At 42.4% G+C, this 26862-nt stretch overlaps 1 protein-coding gene across 9 annotated transcripts in view; it reads right to left on the minus strand.

The window, feature by feature from the left end:
• SLC4A11 (solute carrier family 4 member 11) overlaps nucleotides 1-26862 on the minus strand; it is a 123823-nt gene that overhangs the window by 11872 nt on the left and 85089 nt on the right. For 8 of the 9 annotated variants that reach the window (XM_056344473.1, XM_056344482.1, XM_056344466.1 and 5 more), the window contains 9 exons: nucleotides 21966-22050; nucleotides 14350-14475; nucleotides 13481-13594; nucleotides 12463-12595; nucleotides 12079-12152; nucleotides 7207-7456; nucleotides 6343-6449; nucleotides 5026-5194; nucleotides 2004-2177 (listed from right to left, as the gene is read on the minus strand). In XM_056344473.1, the coding sequence (XP_056200448.1) occupies nucleotides 2004-2177; nucleotides 5026-5194; nucleotides 6343-6449; nucleotides 7207-7456; nucleotides 12079-12152; nucleotides 12463-12595; nucleotides 13481-13594; nucleotides 14350-14475; nucleotides 21966-22050 (1232 nt within the window). The remainder of the gene's footprint in view (nucleotides 1-2003; nucleotides 2178-5025; nucleotides 5195-6342; nucleotides 6450-7206; nucleotides 7457-12078; nucleotides 12153-12462; nucleotides 12596-13480; nucleotides 13595-14349; nucleotides 14476-21965; nucleotides 22051-26862) is intronic. The other variant, XM_056344520.1, reaches the window with a different exon arrangement.

Below are 26862 nucleotides of genomic sequence, written 5' to 3' on the forward strand. Positions count from 1 at the left end.
GCCATTCCCAACCTCCTCCACATGAGTAATGAGAGCCTATTTGAAGATTGCTACATGAAACTCAAGTTGTTGTTCTACAGGGGAGAAGAAATCTTCGCTTTCATTGTGACAGACCTTTATTCTTGTTTATATCATCTTGCTCATCAAGAGCTTTGATTTGAGTGCAGGAAAGGAGCCTGCCAAGGGAGCCAGCTCTGAAAGAACTCCTGATTTTCTAATTGAGCTTCAGTATGTTTCTTTTTCAGTGAAGCTGGCTAAGAGGAAAAAAAACAACAAAACAAAACAACATTGCTTGGAGCCTCCTGTTTATAGCTCAGTGCTTTCCAGAGAACAAATTGCTTCAGTCTCAAAGGGAGTTAAAATAACTAGGAAATCCTTGTCCCCCTCTTCCCTCCCAATATCCAGTTTGCAGCACTCATTTCCACATTGATTTGCCTCCAGCAGAGGAAGAGCTGTGCTGCAAGGGAATATGCTTAGTGAGAGCAGGGCATCCCTCAGCCCTTTCATGACAATTACTGGAGCCATATCCAGGTTAGCCTGGCCAAAGAGGGTTCTCCAGTGCTGGTTTTGGGCAGCTGGATGAAGGGGCAGAGGACAAGGACAGAAGGCAGTCCTTAATCTGGACACAAGACTTGACTTTCTAAGGAGAAGCCAGAATGCATAATCAAGGCAGTGGGTGGCAGAAGAGGAAAAAACCCACCAGGTATTAAAATTGACAACAGAAGACACAGGAGGGAGGCTTGGCACATGGGTTTCAAAGTGCAAGTTCTGCACCTCAGAAAAGAGGTATCCCAAAGCCGATCATGGGCACAAGGAGCAAAGGCACAGATTAAAGTCCTACAGAACTCAGATTACAAAATTGCTTTTTTTAAAAAAAAATATGGTTTAGTCTTTATTCCAGACAGATATAGTTATGGGAACAACTAGTACCAGTGTAATAATGGGAACACAAGCCCAAGGGGCTGATCTCCCAGGAAGAGTCTGTAAAAAACATTGCAGGGAGCAGCAGGACTCTGCAATTTCCAGGTGTGGAAGGTGAAATCTGTCTGTTACCGACCCAAAAAGTAACTTTACCAGGTTGGGCTAGGTCAGCTGGCACCAAGAATAGTGTGAAGGCAAGACTGAAATTAAAAGACAGAGTCACTCCATCCCCAAAAGTAAATGACCACTTAGCCTCACTTTTGATAAGTGACAACTCTGAAAATGGAAACCAAGACAGCATAATTAAAACTAATGGCATATGAGTGGAAATTGCCATTTCTGAGGTAAAAGCACTCAACTGTAACATGCTGAGATCAAACAGATGAGATAATTTCTCATGAATCCCACTACAGAATAGAGATTAGGTTTTAAATTACTATTTTTTTAATAGGTCTTTGATAAGAGTGTGTTGGACAACTCAGAAAAGCAAAAAAGCTGGTATGAAATAAAAAGCCATGACCCAGGCATGGCTTCAATTGCTTTTTCTTAAAAACAAGAAAATTTAATAAGCATCTCGCCGCCTTCCCAAAATGTGGTGGAAGATGCTATGGGAGCTCTGAAATAACGCTGCATTTTTCCCACCCTTTGTAATAACCACCAGACAGGTTTCCAGCAATGAATCAGACTGGATTTTTTTCTGGTAAAGACATCTCGAAAAGAGCTGGCCAAGACATCTCCTCAGCTTTCCACAAGGATAAACCTGAAAAAGGCCTTGGCCAACTCTTCCAGAGGACAATTAGCACTGGGGTGGGTGGAATCCCTGCAGGCTGCTGCCAGCCACTGACAAGAGCATAAATTTGTGCCTGTCCTAAATCAAGCACTTCAGCGAAGGGGGATGAAGCCAGGCCACCAGCCATACTGGCTGAGGTGGCTTCATTTGGTGCATCTCCCTTCCACCTTCATATATTGCAGACCTTCAAGACTACAGCTAACCCTAACCACGTAACCCACTGTACCTAAAGGATTATGAAACCACAAACGAAAGCAAGGAGATCCAAGATAGCTCTGCGGTTCCTACTTACGTCTCATAGATGTGTCCATTTTCAACCCTCTCCTCCACATAGGCCAGGGCACGGACATGCATTGGGGAGTGAGGGAAGGCAGCATGGATCCATGGGAGGCCGAAGATAGACAGCCCTGTGTTGATCAGCGCAACAAGCAGGAGGTCCCAGTGATAAGCGGTTCCCTTCACCAACCTGAAATGAGGTTTTGGTTGACAGCAGTTGACACCCGGTGCAAACTGTAACAGGCTGCCCTTGCTGAACCTGAGCTCAAATGCTAAACGCCAAAGTGCACTTCCATGCACAGAGCGATTTCACACCTCCTGCTTTACAGTGTGCACTACACCAACTTGAAAAGTAATGAAATTTGATAGCTTGCTCCCAAAGCAGTCATCTCCTGTAAAGAACAACGTTGAGCAGAAAGGCAACCCACTAAAACAACAGCCCATGAAAATTTCATCAGCATTTTGCTCCTACACTTATTGCAGAGTCCACTCAAAATAGACATGTATACTTGCTAGCAGAGCCCATGAAGGGAGTGGTTAGAAACCTAGGCACAGGTTGCCAAAATACTGACACTGAAGTTTCCCACCCATCATGTTTTTAACTGTGATCTCCCTCCTTCCCCACAAGCAGAACACGTGCTCAGTATGCTGCAGTAATCCCCTAATTATATAATTGCTACTGCATGATAAGAAAATGGGACAAAGTCATTAAACTTCAGCTTCTCCTTGGTAGTCAACCAAGGACATACACTTCTAACTTGCTCGGCAGCCTCCCCGTTTTGTTTGTTAGGGAAGGGGGAAACTGACAGCCTTCATCAAGGAAGCTGACCACTTCACATTCAGCTTGCAAGGACTACACAGACAGCAGCTGCTAACACTGAACTCGCATACAGTTTAACCTTGCCACTTTTTGCAGGGTCTTCCCCTTTCCTGAATACACCCACGTGGTACTCACATACTATGAATAAAGGCTAGAAAAAGGCTAGGGAATGATTCAACCCTCAGAATTTGATACCTAAATTAAAGGTCTATAAGCTGGGTTTCTACCTGGCCGTCAGAGCACACAGCAGTTTGTAACCTCACACAACACCAGGGATCAGCTGAATTGCTCTCTGGCCATCATCAGCTAGAAAGAAAGCACCATTTAGGTGTCTCAATGTCACCCAAGCAAGCTCTGTTCAATATCTAAGCAGAGACTTGGAGCCATCCAAGATGCTCTAGGACGTGACACGCATGGAGCTAGTAGACATGACCCAGCACATGAAGATCTATGCCTAATGTCTATCTCAAGGAGCAGCAGAAGTCCTGGGTGGGGTTTGGTTTTGGAACAAAACGACTAGTGTCACTGGAAGTGCTCACCTTCATTGACTGAGGAGGCCATGGGGTGATTAGGTCAGGTAGACATCTACATTGCAATGCCTCTGAAGATGGAAGGTGCTGGCAGGAAGGGTGGGATTGTAAACACGCTTCCTGTGTTGACTCATGCTTTGAAAGCACAACCCCTGTTCACGTGCTGCCTTCTCAAAGCAAAAGCTTCTCCAGCACCCCCAGGGTTACCATTTGATTGTCCTGTTTGCCCTTTTCCGAGGGCTTTCTGTGTACAAAGGCCATACATCTAACAGCAGCATCGTTTTAGTCTCCCTGGGACACCGGTCTCTGCAATCTTCAAGTGCTGCTTGTGGTATACACTTGCTTTGACCAATAGATTAGGCTCCACTGAGCCTGCCTAGCTCAACATGCATACAGAGATCTAGATGCCTTATCCTAGGTCATCGTCACACTGCCCAACTGGCCCAGTATTCCTTGGACTGTCCTATATGCTTGCTTTAATTATTTTTTTAGCGAAGCATATCAGTGTACTTTCTTTTCTCTGTTTTTGGTTGGGTGTTTTCTCTCTCTCTCTCTCTCCAGGAGGAAATCACTACATTTGTTAAGACACCAAACAGCACATTCTCCATTTGGCTAGTACAGACACTGGTATTTTTATTCTGTAATGGTACCACAAGCGGAAGGTGTCAAGTCCTAGTTTTTCCATCTCTAAAAACCCATGCCCTGACACCTGATTAGCATAAGCTCAGCCCTATAACAAGGCATTATGAAAAACACTATGAAGAACTCAAAAAAATATTTTACATTCCTTAAAGACACTCTAGTGGAAAATAACAAAAGTTTAGAAGAAACTCATATTAGCAAAGAGATGACCCACTTACATTACAGATTTATGCAAAACTTTAAAGGGATATAATAAAGATAAAAGGAAAAAAAAAAATCAAGTGGTTAAAGAAAACCAAATTAGTAAACTGTGTGAACCGAATTTGAGCTGCTCTTCTCTCCCCTGATTCAGTGTCACTCCAGCTACATGGAAAATGCTAATATATGTTATGCAAGGAGAGAACCCTCCCACACATTACATTAGCAAAAAAAAAAATCCTCTGAGACATGGTAGATTCCCTGAGAAAAGTCATGCACGTTCATTCTTGATATCATATCTGATTGCAGTTGGCATAAAAACATCAGAGGGAATACTTTAACAGTACAACATCTTAACTCAAGTTTGCATATAAATCAGACCTATTAGACATACTGTTTTACTTCAGCTCAGTTGGAGACTACCAGCTCCAAACACTTCTTTTCGGATGCTCAGCTGCAGCATATCACGTTATGACATTTATGTAGGTCACTGGCTCCTCATTTTCAAAAAATTCTCTTTACTGCAAGAGCAATGCAAGTGTCCACATGTGTCAGACACTCGCTAGCAATCCCAAGACCTCAAACCATACAAAACATCTACATAACATTCACACACGGCAAAGAAGAAACAGGCTGAGGTGATGAGCTCACTGATGCTCTGCATTCTTTACTTTGCCACAATATTGGGTTTTGGAGATGGTGAGGAGTTGATCAGTACAGTTACTTTCATCTGTGACAACAGGAGTTGTGAAGAACAAGTCCTGAAAACCTTTTCTAATATTCAGACAAGCAGTGCCGGGAAAAGACTCGATACCTCCACAGAGGAAGAGTAACACCAAAAGTATTACCTGTTCTCTGGGGCGTTTGTGAGGGATGCCACGATGTTCTGCTCTATGAAGAAGAGCATTGACAGGAGGAATCCCAGCCCCATGGCGCTCATCACTGACCCGATGGAGAGAGACTGGACCGGGGCAAGCACGAATAAGCTCTCAGATGGGTTGTAGTTGAATTTGGACACTGGAAAGAGGAGAGGAATGACATTAGGAGGCACCCTATTGTGCAATCATCCACATGGACTCAAGTAATGTTTTATCCACACCATGAACTATTGGGAGCTAATGCAGCAAACCAGGCATGATGCTCTGTCATGTGGGAGTCAGACCATACAAGATGGGCTCATCTGGCTGTTTTAGTTTATTTTTTTCCTCCATCCTCTTAGAACTTGGCTGCCATCCTGATTTGACAGACCAGTGCTAGTCCTAGTGAGCCATTACATATATTTGAGCAAAACAAAAAGAGGGAAAGTTGTTTTCCGCAGATTCAAGGCATTTTTGAATTAGAAAACCTTATTTCTAACTAGCACTATACTCGTCCTGCTCAGTTAGTCAACTGACAGAGGCACTTTAAAGCTTCCTCATTATCCAGCAAGCTGTGCAAGTCATTTTCATTTAAAATGCCCCTAAGTTTCCTGCCACTGGAAGAAATCCATGACTAGGGATAAATCACACATGGCCACACATCATTTTACAATCCAACTGGATGGAATGGCCATCACAGAAAAAAGCCATTTCTTATTTGTTTCCATACATTTCCTCACATCACCCAGTCACGTCACCACAGGACAATGCAATTCCTGTCCCTGTTATCACTTCCTGATATGGAAAAGCTGATCTATTTGGCCAATGAATGGTGTCTCATTTTTAGATTTCCTTGTGTAATTTAGAACTGCCCAGATGCTCTGCACCATTTCACCTAAATTAAATTAGGAAAACGTAAACTGGAGACAAAGAGGACAGACTGGGATCATCAGCTCTACGTCTGACTGGCAACAACACTTCCTGCCTGCTAATTACTCTACCCTTTGTTCTTTGCCAGAAATTGTTGATCCTCTTTATTGTAAGAGATACGTACTTTAGATTACATTGAAATGAAAAGACACACTGGAATAATTTGTCCAGAGAAAAAACTTCACTCAGCTTTGTTTCATCAAGGTTTTGAACGGATTAAATCCAATATTGAGGAAGTCTGAGGTGTTGAGGTAGTGGGAGGTCAAATTATATGGAAGAAATTTGCTATTTTTTTTTTTTTTTTAGCAAAACCTTCCTAGGGTTTAATTTCTCTTTTTCATACACCCCAGGATTCCAGAGAATAAAAATATAGCTTACTTTCAATTTCCTTGAAGATATACGAACCCACAACAGAGAAAGTCAGAACTGAAATCGGTAAGGCACAGTCGGACAGAATTTCACGTACTCTTGCATGCAGATATGGACTGCAATTCAAAAAGAAAAAGATTTCCATCAACATCTCACTGTAGGGACAATTGCTTAATCCAGATAGCATTAATACTTCAACAAGTGAAAATTCAGTCCAGTCTTGCAATTCTAAAGAGATACTTGGAGTGAAGAATCAGTCTTTAATTCAGCCTTAAATCCTCTGGAATCTATAGTTTTGAAGGTTTATGAATGCATAGGCAAAACCCATAAAGAAACAAGAAACTAAGATGCAAGCTAGAAAAATGTCCTCCAAACACCAATTTGTGTCTCATTTCCACTTCAGTTTAATTGCTTACTGCATTTCAAAAGAAGAGTTTTAAAGGGCAACGGGAGTGAAACCCAAATTAGAGCTGGGCAGTTGAGTCCCAAGAGCACCCTGAAGGTACATTCCCAGTAGATCTTCCAGCACCATCTGGGATTTTTACCCACCAAAACAGTAAATGCCTGTATGGGGGGGAGTTACAGGGGTTCCAACGAGAAATGCATAGTTCACCCACAGCTTTCTAAAAAGTCACTTGTGACGCCAAATCAAATACGGAAGGACATCGTCCAGTGACTGAACATTTTGTTCTGCTGCTAACATTTTCCAGGTGGCCAGCCAAGTTCATCTCTGGCTTTGGCTTCCACCACCACTAATGGAAGATTTCCACCTGATTTTTCTGGGTTACAAAATTAAGATCTAAGCCATCAGCGATTCCTGACAGGTAATATGAAATAACCAGTAGTCTGAGCTCTAAGAATGAAGTAACTCACCTTTTCTTAAACTGATAGAGTGTATGACCAAGCCAAAGGGTACCCAGCATCAACATGAGACTAAGGACGGCAGTTTCACGTCCATAATGCACATCATGCATGCCTGTTTGATTCTCTAGGGACATGGATCTGCTCACTGATGAATTCATCAAGAAGGTGGTATTGATGCCGAGGCTTGGAATAGCATCAGCTCGGGCTTTTTCCAAGTAACTGTCTCCCGTGTGCCCATAGTAGTAATATTTCTTAAAAACTGTACAAACAACCAACAGGCAAGCATTAGGATAGGTTTGTGACAATCAAAGCAAGTAAAATAAAGTGGTTCTTTCTTGCTTGATCATGTAGCATTACATTATGCTTCCCCAGGTTCATAGCTTAACCCTCAAGCCAGTGAAATCAGGAGAGCTGCTTTTCTTATGAAGCCAGTGCTTTACAAGTTTATTTTTCACTTATTTTAATAGGTAAAAGTTAAATTGACCTAAAGCGACATGTTTGAAGTGTAAGGACTTCCAGTACTAATTATTTATGTGATTTGGTTCCTAGCACTGGAATCGCTGCTTTTAAATATACCTATATACATACACATATAGACAACTACTTTCAGCAGCCTGGTAAACAAATTCCATCAGGATCTCTGAAAAACTTAAGGATCTGTGCAGCCTGGCTGCTCTTAAGTGGACTACAAAATGTACAAGAATTACTTATCCCAGGCTGGTCCAGATTTTAAAGATAAGCATTGATGATACGCAAAACCTGGCAGAACATTTAAATTTACACTGCAAATTGAAACAGTTACAGAGCACTTGAAGTAAACCTGTACAAGCGAAACACTCAAGTAATGCCTCTGGAACTGTCCATAAATGCATTAGCTTAGCTCAGACATATTTATGTAAGTAATTAGCAGCTGTAAATACACTTTTTCTCTTTAGCATTTAGACAGCTGTGTTCCCATTTCTATGGCATTGGCTGGCTCCAAGCATATAAATGTGGTTTTGGGGACATTTCAGCTCTCTCTATGGGAAAGAAGAACTTGAGGTGCCACAAGGAACAAGTAAAACCAGAAGATGGGAGTTGGGTTTTGCAGCCTTGGTACTCCCATGTTATGTGATCAGATGGCAGCAGGCAGCACCCGCTTCCCCCATACCAACAGGGAGATACATGGGGATGGAAACCACTGTCAGAGCTCTGCAGTCCCCCTACCTTTCTTTGCTTTAGTCAAAAAAGCCTTCAAACTTTGCATAGGGAAACTCAGAAGTTAGGGCAAGAACATCCTCTTTAGACAAAAATACAACAATATGAAGCTTAAGCTATAATGCTCCTTATAACATTCCCTGTCCCCAAATACTCATCACATTTCTGAAAACCCCAAGCACATCCATTTTTTCATCTGCAGCAGTTACAGGGAAAGCAGGCAAAACAAACTGTAATTGAAAATACCTGAAAACAAGCAAAACAAACTTTAAACATTCTTGCAAAGCACAACTAGTATTTGCTAGGACCTTGAAGTTGACCAAAGCACAGTTTGTGCTACTGCTGGTTTGTAGCTTACCCCGTGTAAAACACCCCATGTTTAGCCACATTGCTATTTTAACAGCAGTAATAATATTTTCGTACCACCTTTATATTTTAAAAGGAGTCCCGGCATTTGACAAGTGGATGGGGTCAATAGGGCATGTAGGGCACAAGAGAAAAGACCAGTTACTTCACATCCAATACTTCTGTGTATACATTTAAAGATCATGAAGGTTTACAGTTCAAGATTTAACCTTTCAGATCATTCTCAGCAGCAGCCAGAAATGAGGATATAATTTTACTTTTAAAGCGTGAGAAAGGTTCCCCCTGTAAGGAGCAATCTCATCATGACCTCTGTTAGCACTGTGTATTTCTGCATTGCATGCTGCGGAAGAGGCTTTGCTATTATTTCCTCTCTGCATCCCAACAGCTGTGTCCAGCCCAGGCAGGACACCCACACCTGCTTTGCAAACAGGTAAACTGAGGCACAGAGCACTGCCATGACCTACACACCAGCACAGAACAGGTCATTGGAGTATTTGCAGTTTCCGGCTCTAAACATGAAAGGACACTTTTGTCATAACAAAAATGATTATGGCAGTATTTCCCGGGGATTAGCAGCTGGCCAGGGCTAAAAGCCTGTTCACCATCTCAGCTGACCTGAAGTGTTACCAAATCCTAGAGACATGCACAATTACTGAGCGTATGATAAACCAGTAGCACACACAGACTGGTAACTGTGCAGAATGTATTGCCTCCGTATTTAGATCTGGACTGGAATGAAGAAAAAAAGTTTGGTTTGGTTCTTGTGGATTTTCTCTATTTCCCACCTTTGGATATATCACAGTAATATATTCAGGGCTAAGCACACCCCTGGTGCCCTATGTTCAGCCTGGCTGCATTAACTCATGCTGCTTCTCAGGCTGCAATTCAATTTGCACCCATCTCAAAACTAGATAGCATTGCTCCACTCAATCTTGGATATAGGGGAAGAAACTTTTTATTCAGGGGCTTTACTCTTGTATTTTAGTTAAAACAATGACATGTGCCAAGATGGCTAGCAGCAGCCTTCATCCTGCACCACAGACTTGCTATAGAGTATTCAATTCCTGCGGATTTATAGTTTGTTTTATAACAGAGCTAAATGAGTCTTGTTGCTTACATCCAGAGTGAGCAACAAAGCAGGTGGTGCCCTCACTGAAACAGCCGTTCTCAAGCCTAGCAGGCTCTCAAGTTCCCTCCAACAACATTAACTCATTTTGTTTGCTTCAGCTGGTTCACCACCATTTCCTGCAGAGCGCAGATGTCAAGATCAAACAAACACAGCTTCGGTGGCTGGGCCACACAGTGAAAACAGTGTCACCGGGATAGTGTGAATGCACATGACTTGATTCCTTTGTACAATATTGCACACACACACCCACTTCTTTCCTGCACACATACAAGTATCTTGCAAAAAAAAAAAAATAGTATCAAGGCTATGAACAGACTAAGGAAAACATATCTGAGCAAGAGCAGCATGTCCACCAGCACTAAGGAAGCCCAAAGTTGCTGTCATCTGGCTAGCCATTACCAAAACACATTTAACAGCATGGAGAAGAGACCAGCTTTCTCTTTCTACTCTTCCTACTGCTCAACAGAAGTTTTAAGTGGGAGGAGGTGGTGGTGGCAGCAGCATCCCTCACCTCCTGCTACAGAACAGGAGTGGAAGAAGAAAGACGAGCATGTGGCCAGGAACTGCACTGGTGTCATGTGTTTAAATATGAGCCCTGAGACTGTTAAAGTCTGTGCCTGCCAGCATCAGTGCCTCTCTGCATCTGGGAACATGCCTGGACCTGGGGTCCCATCTGCTGAACACTCCCAGATGCAGCTGAAGCCAACATGAGCTGGCAAATGAGTAGAGCATTGGTTTGATTTTATTACCATTGTTGCTATAAATTCAGCCCTTCCCAAGTACAAGGGAGAATTACATTAATCCACTAATTAGGCTAACCTCCAGGATCCTCTCCTGTCCCCACTGCAATACACTGAGGTATTACTTGCACATTCCTGGAAGTCTGGCAGCAGAGATCGATGGATGATTTCTGTAGCTTTAACCTGCACACCATGCCCCTTCTATGATAAATCAGCTCTCTGCTACAGAAGCACTGTGAACATTTGCTAATATTTACAGAGAAGTTGAATGCTCTGTTGAGGAACACCTCAGCGTCACAGGGAGAATGTCCCGTGCTTCCAGAACACGGCACACATTAAGCAAAGCTCAGAGCTACATAGTGAGCAAGGAGAAAGCAAAGCATCCCAGAACACCTTCTCCTTCACTGAGCTTTGCCTAAGCAGGATATTTGAAAGATCCAGGTGTTCTGCAGAGGAAAAACATAACCCTCTTTATTGCACAATCAAAGCATATGCCCAAGGAGTCAAATTAAGGATTCCCAGTGAAGGAGTGTATCTCACTTCAAATTGCTTTGCAGTGTCAAACTTGCTCTTTGAAGGTGTTTTCCTTGCATGCAAGACACCATAACGAGCCAAGCCTGAGAATCTTGAAAACAAGGGACATGCTCAGTATGCTTCGGGTATGTCCAGAAGGATTCCAAAGGATAGCCTAAACATGGGGCTGTGGGACAGTAGGTCATAAAAAACTAGGAATGCAGATTTGGCCAGCTCCTCGCTGCAATGAGCGGAAAGGTTGCCATTCATATGACATTTCTGCTAATGTCTTTCACCTTCACAAATACCTCCTACCAGTCCTGATCAGGAGGAAGAAAGGTGCCAGAGAAACCTGTCAAACTCCAAGGCTGCTCATGGATACTCACCTAGAACTTAAGTCAGAAATGGGAACCAAGGGGCTAGAAAGGGAGAACCGCTTTAGGAACATGCTGGAAGGCACTGAAGTCCTTACACTGCCATTCAAGAAGGGTCTCAGAGCTCATGTAAGAATGGGCGATCCCAACCCATCTTCCAGCTCCCCTCCATGTAGTTTTAATAATGCGGCAAGGAAAGAGATCTAGAGACACTGCATTTAAGTTGGATAATTTTTTGCCAGCACCACTCAAAGAGACTGGTATCGGGACAAGACTTTCACAGTAACTCTATTATGGCTTCTCCATTTGGTAAAATTTAAGACACTAATCCTATCTCTGCTAACTGAAATTAGACCTGATAGAAATTCTGCATATCCAGGTAAACTGCTGACAAAGGGCTGCTTCAGTCTCACACAATGATTTTTTTTTCCCCTGAAGACCCTGAACAAACATGGAACAAGCAAACATCATGCATATTTGCACCTTGTACTTCTGTTTGACAATCCCTTTGACAAAGAAGCTGAGAGAGATCTACACTGTAAAACATTGTTACAAGGCTTACCTTTAATAATGCCTTTGAAGGCATCAAGCACAAAAGTGATGGATATAAAAAGTGCAATTATTTCTTCTGTTGACCTGTGGAAAAATCCCAGGAATTAATATAGCCATTAGCAGAGTCTGCGTTCAACTCCATTCAAAGGCAAATCAGTGTAATCATTCATTTACATGAAAATATACCAATTTTAGTTAGACTCCAACTCAAGAAACAAAATCCAGTGAATATTTTAAAGCTTCTTTCAAGCTGGAACAATAAGCTGAAATGATACTAGCCTCATCTCACAAAATACATTTTGTGGCAAGTTTGTAATTAAGGAGCTTGTGGAATGTATAATTTTTCCATTTGCTGAATAATCTGATCAAAATATGACTTCTTAAAAATAGCTACCTTTTAAAGAGCTTCATCAGAAGACTGAAATTAAAGAGGGAATACATCACAAGGAAAAAGCTGTTCCATAGTCCAATCCAGGCATAGAAAGCACTGAAATCCAAGTTGTAGTCATCACAGATTCCTCGGATGACTGCAAAAATGAAGCATTCACGTGTCAGATTAAATTTTTGTCATGGCCACTCTGTGATTCTCATCTGCTTGATGGCAAAAAGAACCAATGTCAAGACTTTGCCCCAATGCACTTATGGCAGATACCATTAAACCTGTTACACTCCCAGATGAACACTGGATTAACCCAAACTGTCCTCTCCCCTTCCCTGCCCCCTTCCCCCACTAGAAATGGGGAGAAGCACTTGGGAAAAATAGTCTCCCACACTGCTCAAAGCATTTTTCCTAGGGATCAAGGCCAAAAATCAGCCCTTGAAATTTGCTTTTGCTGATGTTTTGGGATGCTGTTGAACAAGGGATCTCAAGACATGCTTTTGCACCATGTGTATGCAGTCACTGCATTGGTAACAAAACCTCATGTCTTCAACCTTTCAAGCTTGTGATAGCCCATCTGATTGTTTTTACAGATATTGAGTTGGCTCATTTACACCTCTGGCTCAGGAATATCATCTTGCAGCTGTAACTGGAAAGCGATTCATCACAGCTTAACGGACCAATCAAAAAAACCACCAAGCAAAAAACTTTACCTCAGGCTCTAATCCTCAAGTTGGTTAAATGCAGCATGAGAAAACCATTAGAAGGAAAAGATTTCCTCCTTGATGCAGAAATGCTCATTCTTCTTATGAAACTTTTTTCTATGTGAAATGATTCCTTTAGAAACCAATTTTTATTATATCTGAATCAAATTCTTTCCCTTTCCCTCTGCACCAGAAGCAGCCCTTTAATATTGTTTTAGTTAAAAATACACAACTAAAGCTCTAACAGGATTGCAAGGTTGTAGTACAAGGTCCCATTCTGCCAGTTACAATCACACAATTCCCCTGATGTACATGTTTAATAAACTTACCATTAATGTAGAGTGCTAAAGGAGCTGTAGTTAGGAGTACAACTAGAGGTTGCCCCGAAAAAAGCGCATAAAGCAGCCCTCCAATACACTGGCCGACGATTGTCTTCTGCACATCTACAAGTAGTTAGGAACAAACAGGGTTTTTAGCCCACACCTCCCTGACCAAGGAGCATTCACAGGGCATAGAAGCCAACCACTAATGAGCAAGAGCAATGTTTAGAGGGTATAGAGGTAAGACATTGTGAAAGCAAGAAAGCGACCCTTCACCAGGAAGCTTGTACCAATAATTTAGGATGCCACCAGGTTTCCAGATGCTGAACTGTGAAAGTTAGGAGGGCTTTTTTTTTGGGTTTGGTTTTGGGGGGTTTATGTTTGTTTTTTAATATATTTGTTTTATTTTAAACGGCTATAAAAACATAACCTGTGTTTGTGGAGGCCTTCAGGACAAGATTTTGACTAAGACACCTATGAACTGTAACAACAGTAGGAACTGCTTCAGGGCCATAACTGGGATAGAGCAAAGCATCATCTGCTATACCAGTGGTTTGGATACTGGCAATCAAATTAAAATCAAAAGCACAGGAACTTGTACTAGGAAAAAACTGGAACATAATTACATCATTATAAAGCGAGCATCATTTAAAAATACAGTACCAGGTAATGGTACCAGTCCAAGTCAGATGATAACCATTTAAAGTAGTGTTCAATTTTCCTAGTCTTCTGAGAAAGTCCTGAACATCAACAATTAGAAAAACCTTCAGTTGTGTTTTTTTTCAGTAAATAAAAACTATTAAAACCTTCTGTGACCAGAGCTATTAACTTTGAATACATGGAATCTTACAACAGATGCACAAAACTGATAAACTTACCAATAGCTCCTCGGGTATTTTCATCATTGAGTGACCCAAATGCAATGGATGGAAGGAGGCAGGCAAAATACAGAAAGATCATAGTTGTGATGTATTTTCCTATAGCTTTGTTGTTTCCAATAATACCTAGTGTAAACCATAAACAAAAGTCAAGTTAATAGTGACCATCTGTAAACCTTTGAAACTCTACTCAAATCAGCCATATGTACCATTAGTTCTTTTCATGTTGAAAGGCGGAAGTAGAAGTTCAGTCCACACTTTAGTCTTAAACATATAGGTAGGTCTTTAACATTTGATTTTGTACATCCATGCTCTTTTTTTCATCTGGACCAGAAGCACCAACATGCCAACAGACTGCTTCAAGAGACGTTTCTGGCATCATCAGAACAGGAAATACTGGAAGCTTTTTGTTCAGTTTTGCCAGCCCCAAAAGCTTGGAAGAGGATCAAAGCAGAAACCGTAAGTTTAGGGTTTATAAACCCCCTAATTCCCTGCCTTTTTCATACCAGCTTTATAGGACTTTTTTATTCTGGACTATGCCCCTAATGCGCTTCACGATGATCACTTGTCTTTGCAACTTATGATGCCTTGCACAGGAGAACATGAAGCACTTCATTTTTCCCTAGGCAGAAATCTGAGGTTATAGGCTTGAATCAATAATATGCTATGCTGAGCCAATTAGTGCTAGCAGACTTACAAAAACAAATAGCACAAGAGGTCAGGAATGCGTACATTGAGGGTTTTGCTTTAAAAAAATTCCTTCTGAAAGAATGGCTTTTTTTTCTTTTCCATCCACTCATCCCCTCTCATCTCCATCGGAAAAAACACACCAGGCCAAAACAAAAGCAGCCAGAAAGAGAATTAAAGTGTCATAATATGAATTTAAGGGCCTCTGAAGTAGCTTCCCTTCCCTTTCCTGTTTTCAGGCTGATGTCCATCCCCAGTGAGCTCAGATCACATGAGAGAAAGGATGAGAGATGACAACGACTGATATTGCTTGAGAAGAGCAGAAGTTTTTCCACAAAACCACCTCTTCAGAGATGATACACCAGAGAGCCTTTTCAACGAAAACCTTGAAACAGCCTTCAACCTGCCTGTGCCACCATCCTTGATGGCGCTTCTGCTGTAAGACATTTGGACAAGATTGGAGTTGCCCAGTTCCTCTTTCTGTAAGCCCCCTGAGCAGTGAACTCCCACACAAGCATCTGCCCCTAAGCTCCCAAATGTCATCTAACCTTTTGCAAGCATCAGTCCCTTGGCAAGGGAGCCAATGAGTTGAATTGGAGAAGGGAGGGGCTTTGCATTAGACAAGCTGATGCAGCACTAAGAAAAGCTGGACATTGCCACAACAGACTAACTGGAATGAAAAAAAAAACGAAACCAAAAAACAACAAAAAACCCCCAATCGTTCAATGACTTTGGAATCTTATCTACATCTGTTTTCTGCATCATTTGCAGTGCAGAGATAAGGACAGGAGGAAGATGCGAAAACCAAAAATCAAAGATGATGTGTAATGAACAGGCAGCCACGTGAATAAAGGACACCTTGAGATGGTTCCTTTTCACAGACACAAGAGGAACAGACACAAAAAGGAAACAGGAATTCTGATGCTCAGCATCCTCAAAAAACCAGGGCAGGGGCTAAAACCTAACAAGAGACATCTCAAGCACACAAATATGAGCCTGACCTTCCAGGAGCCACAGGCCTAGCTGTTTCAAGGCAGATTCTTTTCTATTTACTGAGAAGATTCAGAAACCACAGACCACATTCTTGACCACTCTTGGCAACCAAAAGGCCTGAAATTTCCTTCTTGCAGATGAAGCTTTCTCATGTGATCTTGCGTCCTGCAGCTGCAGGCTCCTACCTCATACTCCCAAGCACCCAAGACCTTTAGAGAAATGGAAAGATTTGGCAGGGCAAGCAGTGGACAACCTGGTGGTTTTATAAGTAGAGGTGGTCACATCCCTGTTCAAAGGACTCCATACCACTCCAGAACACCACTTTTTGGAATCTTTGAAGCTTTGAAATCATTTATAAGACAACAGGCAACCAGGACCAGAGAAGGAACTGATACTAAAAAAGGCTCATTTGCTGAGCAGAGACATAAGTGAGGAGGTGCTTTCTGTCTTTCAGGTAGATAAACCATGGTACGAGAGGGCAGAAGGAAGGAAGAAGCCTTGAAGAGCATCACAAAAGCTCAGGCGTAGCTTTTAGTTTCAGCTTCGATCCTTGCAAAGCAAGCAGCAGGAGTCCTGCTGATGTGGAGGTCCTTACATCACATCATGGCTGGGTCCAAGACTTCCAGTACCAAGCAGTACTTTAGTCCATAATCAGCCGGATGAGATGCAAGGAGCAAAGAATCCCTTCTGTTGAGCAGCTAAATTCGCTTCACAATGGAGACAAAAACTACATCACATTAAACATAGTCTTTCACAAACATGATTAATCACCCTCTAATTGCAGTTAAAGTAATGAGCAAATACTGCCTCCTCATTCAGATTCACCCGAGACAAACACTAAAATCCGGTATTAACCACTATTTACCTTTTGCCTTTTTAAAGGCAACATCTGGCTAAACATTTTCAGGGTCTATTTGCAACCCAGGGACTGACATTACTTCACTTAAAAGAAGGTGGGCTGCATTATGATGGCATTTCATCTGCAGCAGGCTCATAAAGCCATTGAAAAAATGTGTCACTCCAACTGCACAATGTAAATTTGTAGCAGAAAATCAACTCTCAGTCCAGCTGTGAGATTTGAGTAGTAGACTTACAGAAGCAATCCCTTGAAATTAAGGTACATCTACACATTGAAATGGGAAGCAGGTCACGTTCATCAACATGACAGTTCTATTTTGCTTACCTGAATTTCTGAAATGTCAAAGTTTTTCAAGACAAGGTTAGACTTACAGAAAAACTGCAGCATTGCTGGCCTCACTTTGCTTGGTATTCTGCATCAACAAGCTAATGACCAAGAGACCGAGAGACTGGGACTAGAGCTCCTTAAGACTACTAATTGTACATTTACTGAATCAAAATTGAGACAGATGGACATTCTATGAAATGTCTGACTATTAATGTTCCTTCCCACTTCCCTGAAATATCTGATGAAAAACAAGTTTAATTCTAATAATCTGCAACACAGCAGCAAGGATGTGTCTATTTAAGCCACGATTTAAAAAAAGAAAAAAAAGTCACCTTTGAATGGTAAAAACACACAATAAGGATATCTGTTCATGGGTTTTGAGCCATAAGAACTCAAAGGATTGCAAACTTCTGCTAATGCCCTCAAGCTGGGCTTTCACTTATTTTAATAGCTGCTGGACTCTGCCCAATTTTCTGAAGATGAACAGAAGACGAATCTTCCCTAAAGTCCTATGAACAGTACAAATGAGACTAAGAACTTAACTGGAAAAGGAAATCCAGTCTCACCAATTTTGGAGCAGAGAAGCCAAGCATATGCTCAGAATAGAGAAGTATGAAGAAACAAACCAAGGGCTCACAGCTTTCCTTTCTATTGCTTCTTTCAGCCCATTTCCCCATGAAGTGCTAGACTCTTGGAAGGAAACATCCACAGACAAAACACGATGCTTTTATGCATCTTTAATGCATTCCCACCCACCACTGACACAACAAGAGACTTCAAAAGCAACTCAGGTCATGGTGCCCCAAAGCATCCAACAAGTCAGTCTTCAAGTGGCTTCTGAACTTTTACATCCAGCTGATATTTAGGAATGAAGGGCTGCAGAGTGATTCAGGAGCTACCCCACCACCTAACCTAGGGCAGCAGAGCAGTAAGAGAAGGGGAAAAGCCTATCTGCAATTCTTTTATTTTTTTCCTCCCTCAAGAACGTAATCCTGCCAAACAAGGTGGCCAGTGCAACCAGGCAAGAGTCAATGAAGATTTTGCACGTGCCACAATCAGTCCACAGTCAACATTTTAGCAGGTTTAAGCCCAGTGATATCTTAGACAATCAGCAACACAAAACTTCACCTTCCAATCCTATTTTTCCAGCACCTTCAAGCCTTCCTTCTAAGCATGCCTGCATTCCTCCTGCAAAACACCACTACCAAATCCCAAGGATGCTGCCAGCAGATGTGCTTGCCTTACTCTCAGGAGCTGGTTAGGGACCCTCTGCAGGACCAAGGACAGGGAGGAATTTGCATCTCCAGCTGAACTATCCACCCACCACAGCTGTGTTCTGAGGACACAGGTCTAGGAAAACAGGGGGAAACCAGAATAAATCTCAGCTCTCCTCTCTCCCCTTCACCACCTGCCTCTCCAAGAAGCAAAGGGATATGGCAGAACACAGAAAAGCTCACCATAAAAATCTCAAGCACCTCCTATTTCCTCCCAGGCACTCCAGGTGCTACCTCTGTTAAGTATTTATTCCTCTGTGCGGTACCAGAAAATACACACTGAGGGATAAGGGTAACAACTTTAAGGGGTTTCAGGAAACTTGTAGCTGTGTCCAGGCAGAATTCCCTCCTTCATTCAAACAAACAAACAAAAAAATTCAAGAAGCTGCTATGGTCTGACTGTCTTAAAGAGTAATAATATCGATACACGTGTTTAAGCCTACTTGACAAGATCAGGATGAAGTTCCGTACAAACTTTTTTTTTTTAAGAAAGCAGAATCCCATAAACAGAGGTTGTAGTCATTAAAAGGAGACTAGATGACAAATTGTATCAATCCTAAATTAAAAGGGAAGTTACAGGTGTTCCTAGGCTCAACATTATCCAGTTCATCTTCAGTTGGCCCTGCTGGAAGACACCTATTACAAACCAACCATATCACTAAAGCCCCGGACCAAAAAAGTTTAGAAAACTCTTCCTTGATCCTTGCACATTAAGTAAGATGCACAAGACTTCACAATCCAAAGCAGACCTAAAGTTGATTGCTAATCTGGAAGAAAAAAGGAGAAAGAGAAAGATGTTTCCTTTATTTCTTCTCCCAAATCATGATGGTTAAAGGTAATTTAATTGCCAGCTTTGTGTAATGTGTAAAGACTACCAATTCCAAAAAAGTCGAACTGGCAAAACATTTGCTGGCCCTACAAAAGCCTTATTTATCACCCTGTCCTTAATCAGTTTATCTGTCTAAACCAAAACCCCAGGATGCTTCTCAGATTGAGGATTTAGAGACTCCAACCATTCGGAAAAAAGGCATCTTTGTAATTCAGATCTCTTTGATGATGCACACGTGGTTGTCTGGAGCACAGATACTTGGATAGCTCAAATCCCCAATGTTCTGGTACACTGCTGCTTTGAGATGGTCCAGGAATTTCACATTCCTGATCACCTTCGGTCTTGGTGGTTTATGGCAGATGCTTTATGCTCCATCTGTTTTTCATTCCATGCAAATCCTTAAAGAATTCATCCTAATTTCTGGTTTCTGGGAAGAAATGGCACATGCTAATATATTTATATAGGTTTTTTTAAAAAAATTCCTCCTTTCCTCATATCCTATTTGAAAGGGCACAACTGCTCCTAAGGTGAGTACTTCACAGTTGAGCTGCAGTAGTTCTTGAATTTCAACTTGGCTCATCTCTGCATCTTCCACTCTCCAGAAATTGTTTAATAATGCATGGACAGTTTTTAACATATACTTTCATTTCATACTAAAACCATTTTTCTGGAATGTTTGTAATGCTGGATTCTCACTATGACAGTATTTCATCACTCAGGGCAAATGCACCCAAGGGAACAATTCTTTCAAACTAGTCAATCCCAGCACCTTGTTTAGGCCAAGCCTGATCTGCCATGTACATGAGTTCACAGAAAGCTTGCAGATTAACTACAGCTGACAGACCCAGGGCTGATAGGTAGCATGCACAGGTTAATTCGGATGCATGCAGAGCCAGATCGTGGACACTGAAATGAATTTCCAAATCTGCTGGCAGCCGAAGTTGGCTACAGGACCATCACATGATGCTTTTGTGCCTGTGAACACTGACAGCCACAGCAGTCACTGCACTGCCTTGAGATGCATGTGGGTCCCCACAAGGTGCTTCTGCCGCACTTTCCTTCTGAAGTGCTTTAGTATCCCTTTATAATGAAGGGTCAGACTTTGACAGCCTACAAAGCCACAGCCGTAGAACTGAAGTGTCCTGAACCAACTGCAGAGGTGTCCAGATTAGGAGTTTAAGCCCCCGACCAGATCTGGTGCCAATGATGCACATGCCACAATATTTTTTCCTGTTTTATCATAATCCTTGCTGCTACCCTGAAAACAATTTATTGTCCCCTTTGTCCTCAACATACCCCCAAATCCCCAGAGAATATAGCATTAGCTTGGCTTCAAAGAGAGCCTGCCCTTCTATCACCCCAAGGCTCCTGAAAAGCAGTTTAATCCCAGCAATTAACACACTTGCAGAAAGCATCCAGCACTCTACTGTGCTAAGCTGGCATCTCATCTCATTTTTTTCTTTCAAGCAGAGTAGATACCACTAACCACAACACGCATCATAGTGGATGAAGCATTCCTAGACAAGGATCTTTGTAGGAGGCAACTCCCCCAAACACATGGCATCTTCAGCCGAGCAGCCAACAGCTGATTGCTATGTTCCTCTGCTGGTAGTGACCATCTTGTTGAAACGCAGTGAAGGACTCTGCCCATGCTTGCTCTCAAGCTTAGGCTGCTGTGGAGGGTGGCTTTGCACCAGAATACTTGTCTGCATAACGGGGCTTGGGTATGCATCTTATTTTCTTATGCCAACTCCAGGGGAGAGCACCATCAGCAGAGGTGCAGTGGGGAAGGCTGGGACACTGTAGCTTGAGCTAAGGAGGATTTAACAGCAGAAACATGTCTGACAAAGCCCCGAGACTCTCCCTGCCTACACTCTACATCTTTATTTTATATGCAAATTTTCTGGGTTTAATATGTGAATACATTAGCCAACTCCCCAATAAGCTACAAGAAACTGAACATGTTTTGATGTCAGGCTGAAGCGCTGTAATCATGGTATGCCCTGAAGACTTAGAAGCCTTTAAAAAAAAATAAAATCTCTGAAAGTGAAAGTTTGAAAGCAAAAAAGGAGAAAGTGACTCTTAAAACCAACAATGCCATTGTGGGAGCTATATAAAGCCCAAAACCTGAGGCTCAATATAAACACTGTATTGCTGCTCCTGTGATCTGGCTACAGCAGACAAGCTATATCCTGTTTTTAAAAGCACTGAGCTGAAGTTACTGCAGCTCAGATTTTGCTTAAGCATTTTCAACTCCCACAGCATCACCATAATCACTATTGAAGCTGGCTTGCAAAGACAGCAGAAAGGGCTTATTAGGCCAGTGCTGACTAATTAGGTTGCAATAAGGTGATCTGTGTCTACACACAACAATAATCAATCTATTTAGTTGCCTCATTGTTTAATAAAAATTAAACTCCTCATATACATACAGCTAGCATCTTCATTAAGGGAACACTGCAAGATTCTCATCTATAGTGTGCCACCATGCCTATTCATAGGCTTTTATCAAAATATTCCTTTAAATATGAAATAAGAGAGCTATTACACGTATCAAAGAACACATTCAATGCACACTGTAAACAGGACATTGCATCACAAAAATTCAAAATCGGGCCAATGCTTTCATAAACATTGGCCAACATACCATCAGTGAAGTCCAAAGCGTACACTGGAAATCTTCGCGCAATGTCATCAGAAATCCCCTTGCCAATATTGAGAAACTCATGCAACTAAAGAAAGGAAGGAAGTGCTGTGTCAGTTTAAAGGCTCATGTATTGTTAAAGAGATTAACCTCCTTATTCAATACTGATAGGAGCAAAACTGGTCATTTTGAATAGGGCGTTCAAATCAGATTTTGTAATGATAATAAAAATAAACTCTTCACACTTCAATTTATATCCTCAAAAGCATTGTAAGAGAGAAAATCCCCCAAGACCACCCTGTTTTCCTCCCTTCCTTCCCTTTTCCCCCTCCCATTCATATCGGCATCCCTGCTTTGCAGGTGAGGGAGCTGATGCAGTGTGACCCACTGAAAACACCCTGGCCAACAGCAGGATTAGACCTTGGGTACCCTGGGGTTGAACAACAGGTCAGAGATGCCCTTCCCACCCCTCTAGCCAACTTTTTTTTCTTTAGATGCCACCACAAACACACACCCCAAAACCACTACCCCCAAATCTACATGAAGCTTCTGAAAAGGGATCCCCAGCAAGTGCTACCTTCCCTGGCATTGACATGAGAAAGGGAAACCTCAAATAGATGTAATAAGGGAACTAAGACCATCTACACCTCAAACTCCACCAAAAGGGAAAAAGCTCTAATAACTTCACATAACCAAGCCATAATTTCTGCCCATTGAAAGATATTAAGATCCTTGTGAGAGGGTTCCAAAAACTCAACATGTTCCCTTTTATTTCTGGTTTAGGGGCCTGCAAGTTACAGTATGATTGTTTATACAATCTGATGCTCACCACAGGCAATAAGGAGCTTTTCAGAAACATGCAACAGCTGCTATTGACTTACAGCCTCCCAATTCTCACAGCTACATCCTTACAGAAAGCACATGGAAAGCATCAGAGTAGGCAACACTTGCAAATGAGGCACCTGCCAGATTTTTCCCTGTTATCCTCAGCTCAGAGTATATGTATTACTCTGAAAATCAGATGCACCTTATACAGTGCTAATTACCCCAGCTGTCTCAGCTAAAACATTTTGCATGTTTGTTACAGAACCAGACACAGAAGACTTATGACCTCTGCTACAAACTGTAAGCAAGGCAGGAAATAATAGATCCAAAATTGACACCAACAGACCATCTCAAAACAGCATGGACATCTTCCTTTGGCTGGTTTATGTGGAAATTGATAAAAAGTATTTCTTTAGAAAGGACACTACAGTGCTTGTTCAACAGACTACACACAACTCTGTCTTTTCTCACAGGGCTCCAGTGTTTTGCAGCAGCTGGAAGATCAGAGCCATAGGTAAAACACAATAAGAAAAACTCCCCTTTAGAGGGAATACACAGGGCATGACAAACGCTAGGGTTTGGGGTGCAAAAGATAACTCAAAGGATTAGCTCCCTTATCAGTGACTATGACATCTCATATTTTAGCTACTTAAGTCAATCCTGTTGCATTTTGCCAATAACACCTGTATTACTTTAGGACAGTTTCAACTCTCTGACCTGAACGATCAGGATGAAATTCAGCAGACACCAGCATAACATTTGTATTTTAAGCATTTCTGAAAAAGCTATGAGCTTAAGCCATATTTGGAGGCATATTTGGACATCAAAGCCATATGCGCTTGAAAAGCAATTTAATTCCACCCCCCCACCTCCCCAAGAAAGACATTCCTGAAGGCACAAGTCAGACAGAGAATCACAATAGCTTTAATGACTAATATGTTTACTTGTCTCGCTGCAGTGAGTATGGGGAAAAGGATGCTCAGGGTATCTCATCTTCCGGGGAAGAAGCCACAGGCTTGCTGCTGGCCTGGGGTGGGGAGGGAAGGGGCACTCATGCACGATGTCTGATCACAGGCAGCAGTAAGTGCGCAGAGAAGACAGAAGCACTGCCTAACTTCTTGTCCTACGTGGCACACCGAGACAAATAGATTGTTTGAGACCCCCTGATTCCTTCATGTGCTTATTTCTTGCATGTGTGCAATTTTAGGCTAGGCTGGGGCATGGGGATGTCAAGCTAAACCTCAGTGGCTAAGAACAAGGAAAGTCAATTCTTCCGTATGGCTAATCCTACTCTTAGCTTTCCTCTCTGCTCTGCTAACCTTATACTCAACTCTGCTTGCACTGAGGAGATAAAAGACCAAGTTTACTGGCCTCTGAAGCTACCACACTTTTTTGGTTTTAACCCCCAACCTATCCACCATGCATATTCATTGTCTAACTGTACTCCAGACATGTTTCAGTCAGGCTTTTGCCTCATGCTGTCTTCTGAGCCTGCACCTTGTGAAGTTTCCCAAAAGACTTGGAAAGGACAGTGCTGACATTTTATTCTTCCTCATACACCCCAGTGCTGGGAATTTCTTGGACTGCAGTGCCCTACTTCTTTCTCTTTCAGTGGGTCAAGTTTGGCTGACACATTGGCTTTCCATTCCCATTCATGGTGGCACCTCTCTCATGGCCCTACTGTCTTTTTGATTTAACCTGGTACCAAGGGGCCTTATCCAGGAGGCCAAAGCCGCTTCCCCCCACCAACACCTCAAGGCTTATTAGCCTTTAGGAACTACAGCTCAGGTACCCAGCGCCAAATCCTCCTTCAGACTCCTTATTCTCCTCTTCTGCAAGTCCCTTTAGTGCTTTGCCCATGCTGTTCCTAATACATGAGAAAGAGCAGCAAAAGGAGCCCCTCTCCCCCTGCCCCCCCCCCCCCAAAAAAAAAACCAACCCACAAACAACCAACAAAAAACAACCCACCAAAAAACCCCAAACAAACATTAGAGGAATTTCATGAATTTTCCAATTGCCATTTTACAAATCCCTCCAGGTCTCTTGCTATAAGTGACTGTTGTTTGTGTTAAATGAAGAGGCTAAGCCAGCACTTAACAGCAGTTAAAGCCAAACAGAAAGTATCTGCTCCAACACCACCAACCCTTTCTCAGTCCTCTTCTGAAGTACTGAGGGGTGCATGACTATTTTACACAACCAGGGACACACACTATTCTTCCATCTGCTGATGCTGAGCAAGCATAGCCCAGCCCTCTCAGCAAATCCACACAGGTATCAGACACAAAAATCACAGCCAGAAAGCATCACAACTGCTAGGGGCTCCTCCATGAATAAAACCACAATTAGCCTCAAATCTTCTTGTTTACTGAGGCATCTGACTTAATTATGACTGAGTATGTAGCCTTGCCTAAATAATCCTCTAAGATGAGGCAAAGCAAAGTGACTGCACTGTAGGCACAGCATGTATGCAACTGTCATGTCCCCTTCAGGATTTTAGCCAAGCTAAAAACAAGCACTTGCAAAAACCCACTCGTGTAGAGAGCGTTTGAGGCCCATTTCTCTCCCATCACTGCAGGGCCAAAAGAAGAAGGGAGGCAGGAGAGATTTTTATGCTACCAAGAGACTTTACCCTCCTGAGAGCTCCCTTGTAACAATACAGTGGCTCCACATTAGGGTGTTTATTTCACTGGGGTGGCTTACAGGTTGAAATTACACCCCGGTCTCATATGAGCGTTTGCTCATATTAAATGCTTCCCTTCTAGAAGACTATTGCACAGGGCAGGCAGAGGGGGAGGAGATACTGCTGGAGATGCCTCTCAGAGGAACTCAGGAATGCAGGCCACAATCTCAAGTCAGTCTCATCTCTCCAGGCAAATCTTTGCTTGCCAGGAAAAGAAAACTCCATCCTAGCTCTCAAGATCAATGCTGGCAAGGCAAGGTGGGGGACAGCTGCTTCCAAGAGACCTGAGAAAGCAGAGTTACTACTGTACAGGCTGCATCTCCTGAGAGCTGAAAGATAAAACATTTTAACAACAACAATTTACCAAATCCAGACCAAGAACGGTCAATGCCAAGAGCAAGTGCTAGAGAAACAAGCGCTACTATCTACAGTACTGGCCAAGAGCCATCAAAAGTCTGCCTGGCCAAGGCTGCTTGCCCAGCAAGGCAAGTAGGAACCACCACTTCTCAGGGCCAACATCTATCTATAAGCACAGTGTTACATCCAGCCCTCCTGTTCACCCAAAGCACAGAGCAGAAAATCCTCTACAGACATTTAAAAAGGGCTAGGTTTAGCAGAAGACAGAGCCAGATATTTCAACTGCTTTAAGAAAAACTCCTTTGAAAGACCAAGTGCAAAGGGTTAAACCTACCTTTACCTAAATTACGTTACTGCAGCTATTCTGAATACAACCACCCTGGACGGCCTAGGTTTAAAGAGGGTTTCAGGACTTGTTCTGCAAACTTAAGAGCAGGTATGGGGTCAAAGCACTACCTATAAGCAAGGGGATTCTCTAGGAAAAACATGAGCTTTGCTCTTTTCCGGATGTGCAGATAAAAACCCTTTAAGTCTATTCCAGGAAAAAAAAAAGTGCTAAGTTAACCAGCTTCTGCACTGTAGGCAACCCAAAGCTTTAAGGTTATTTGCAATTCAGGGACAGGAGCAGCAAGCTAGAGATGGCACACTTTGTTTTTCAGGTATGCAGTCTGGTTAAAGAATGAATTTCTGAACAGAAAAACAAAGTGATGACCAATACACAGGAAATTCCAGAAAAGAAAGCTGGGTTACAGCATTTCCCTCAAACTTTAAAGTACAAAGCAAGTAACATTTTACAGAGCTACAGATCAAACAGTGAGAAGTCAGGCCAAATACTGACAAGCAACTTCTAAGTGAAATTACCGTGCAGAGATGGCCAAGAAGTCTTTTGGCTGCAGGAAAGACAAGTGGCAGCTTCCTTCAGAGACTTTGGATTGTAAGGATTAAGTACCTTGGACCCACAATGCAGTGATCCATTAATCCCACCCTTGACTAAGCATCTGGAATCAAAGTCCTGTAACCATTTCAAGCCCCTACTGC

This window comes from Falco biarmicus, chromosome 1, assembly GCF_023638135.1.
Source record: "Falco biarmicus isolate bFalBia1 chromosome 1, bFalBia1.pri, whole genome shotgun sequence".
NCBI classification, from domain to species: Eukaryota; Metazoa; Chordata; class Aves; order Falconiformes; family Falconidae; genus Falco; species Falco biarmicus.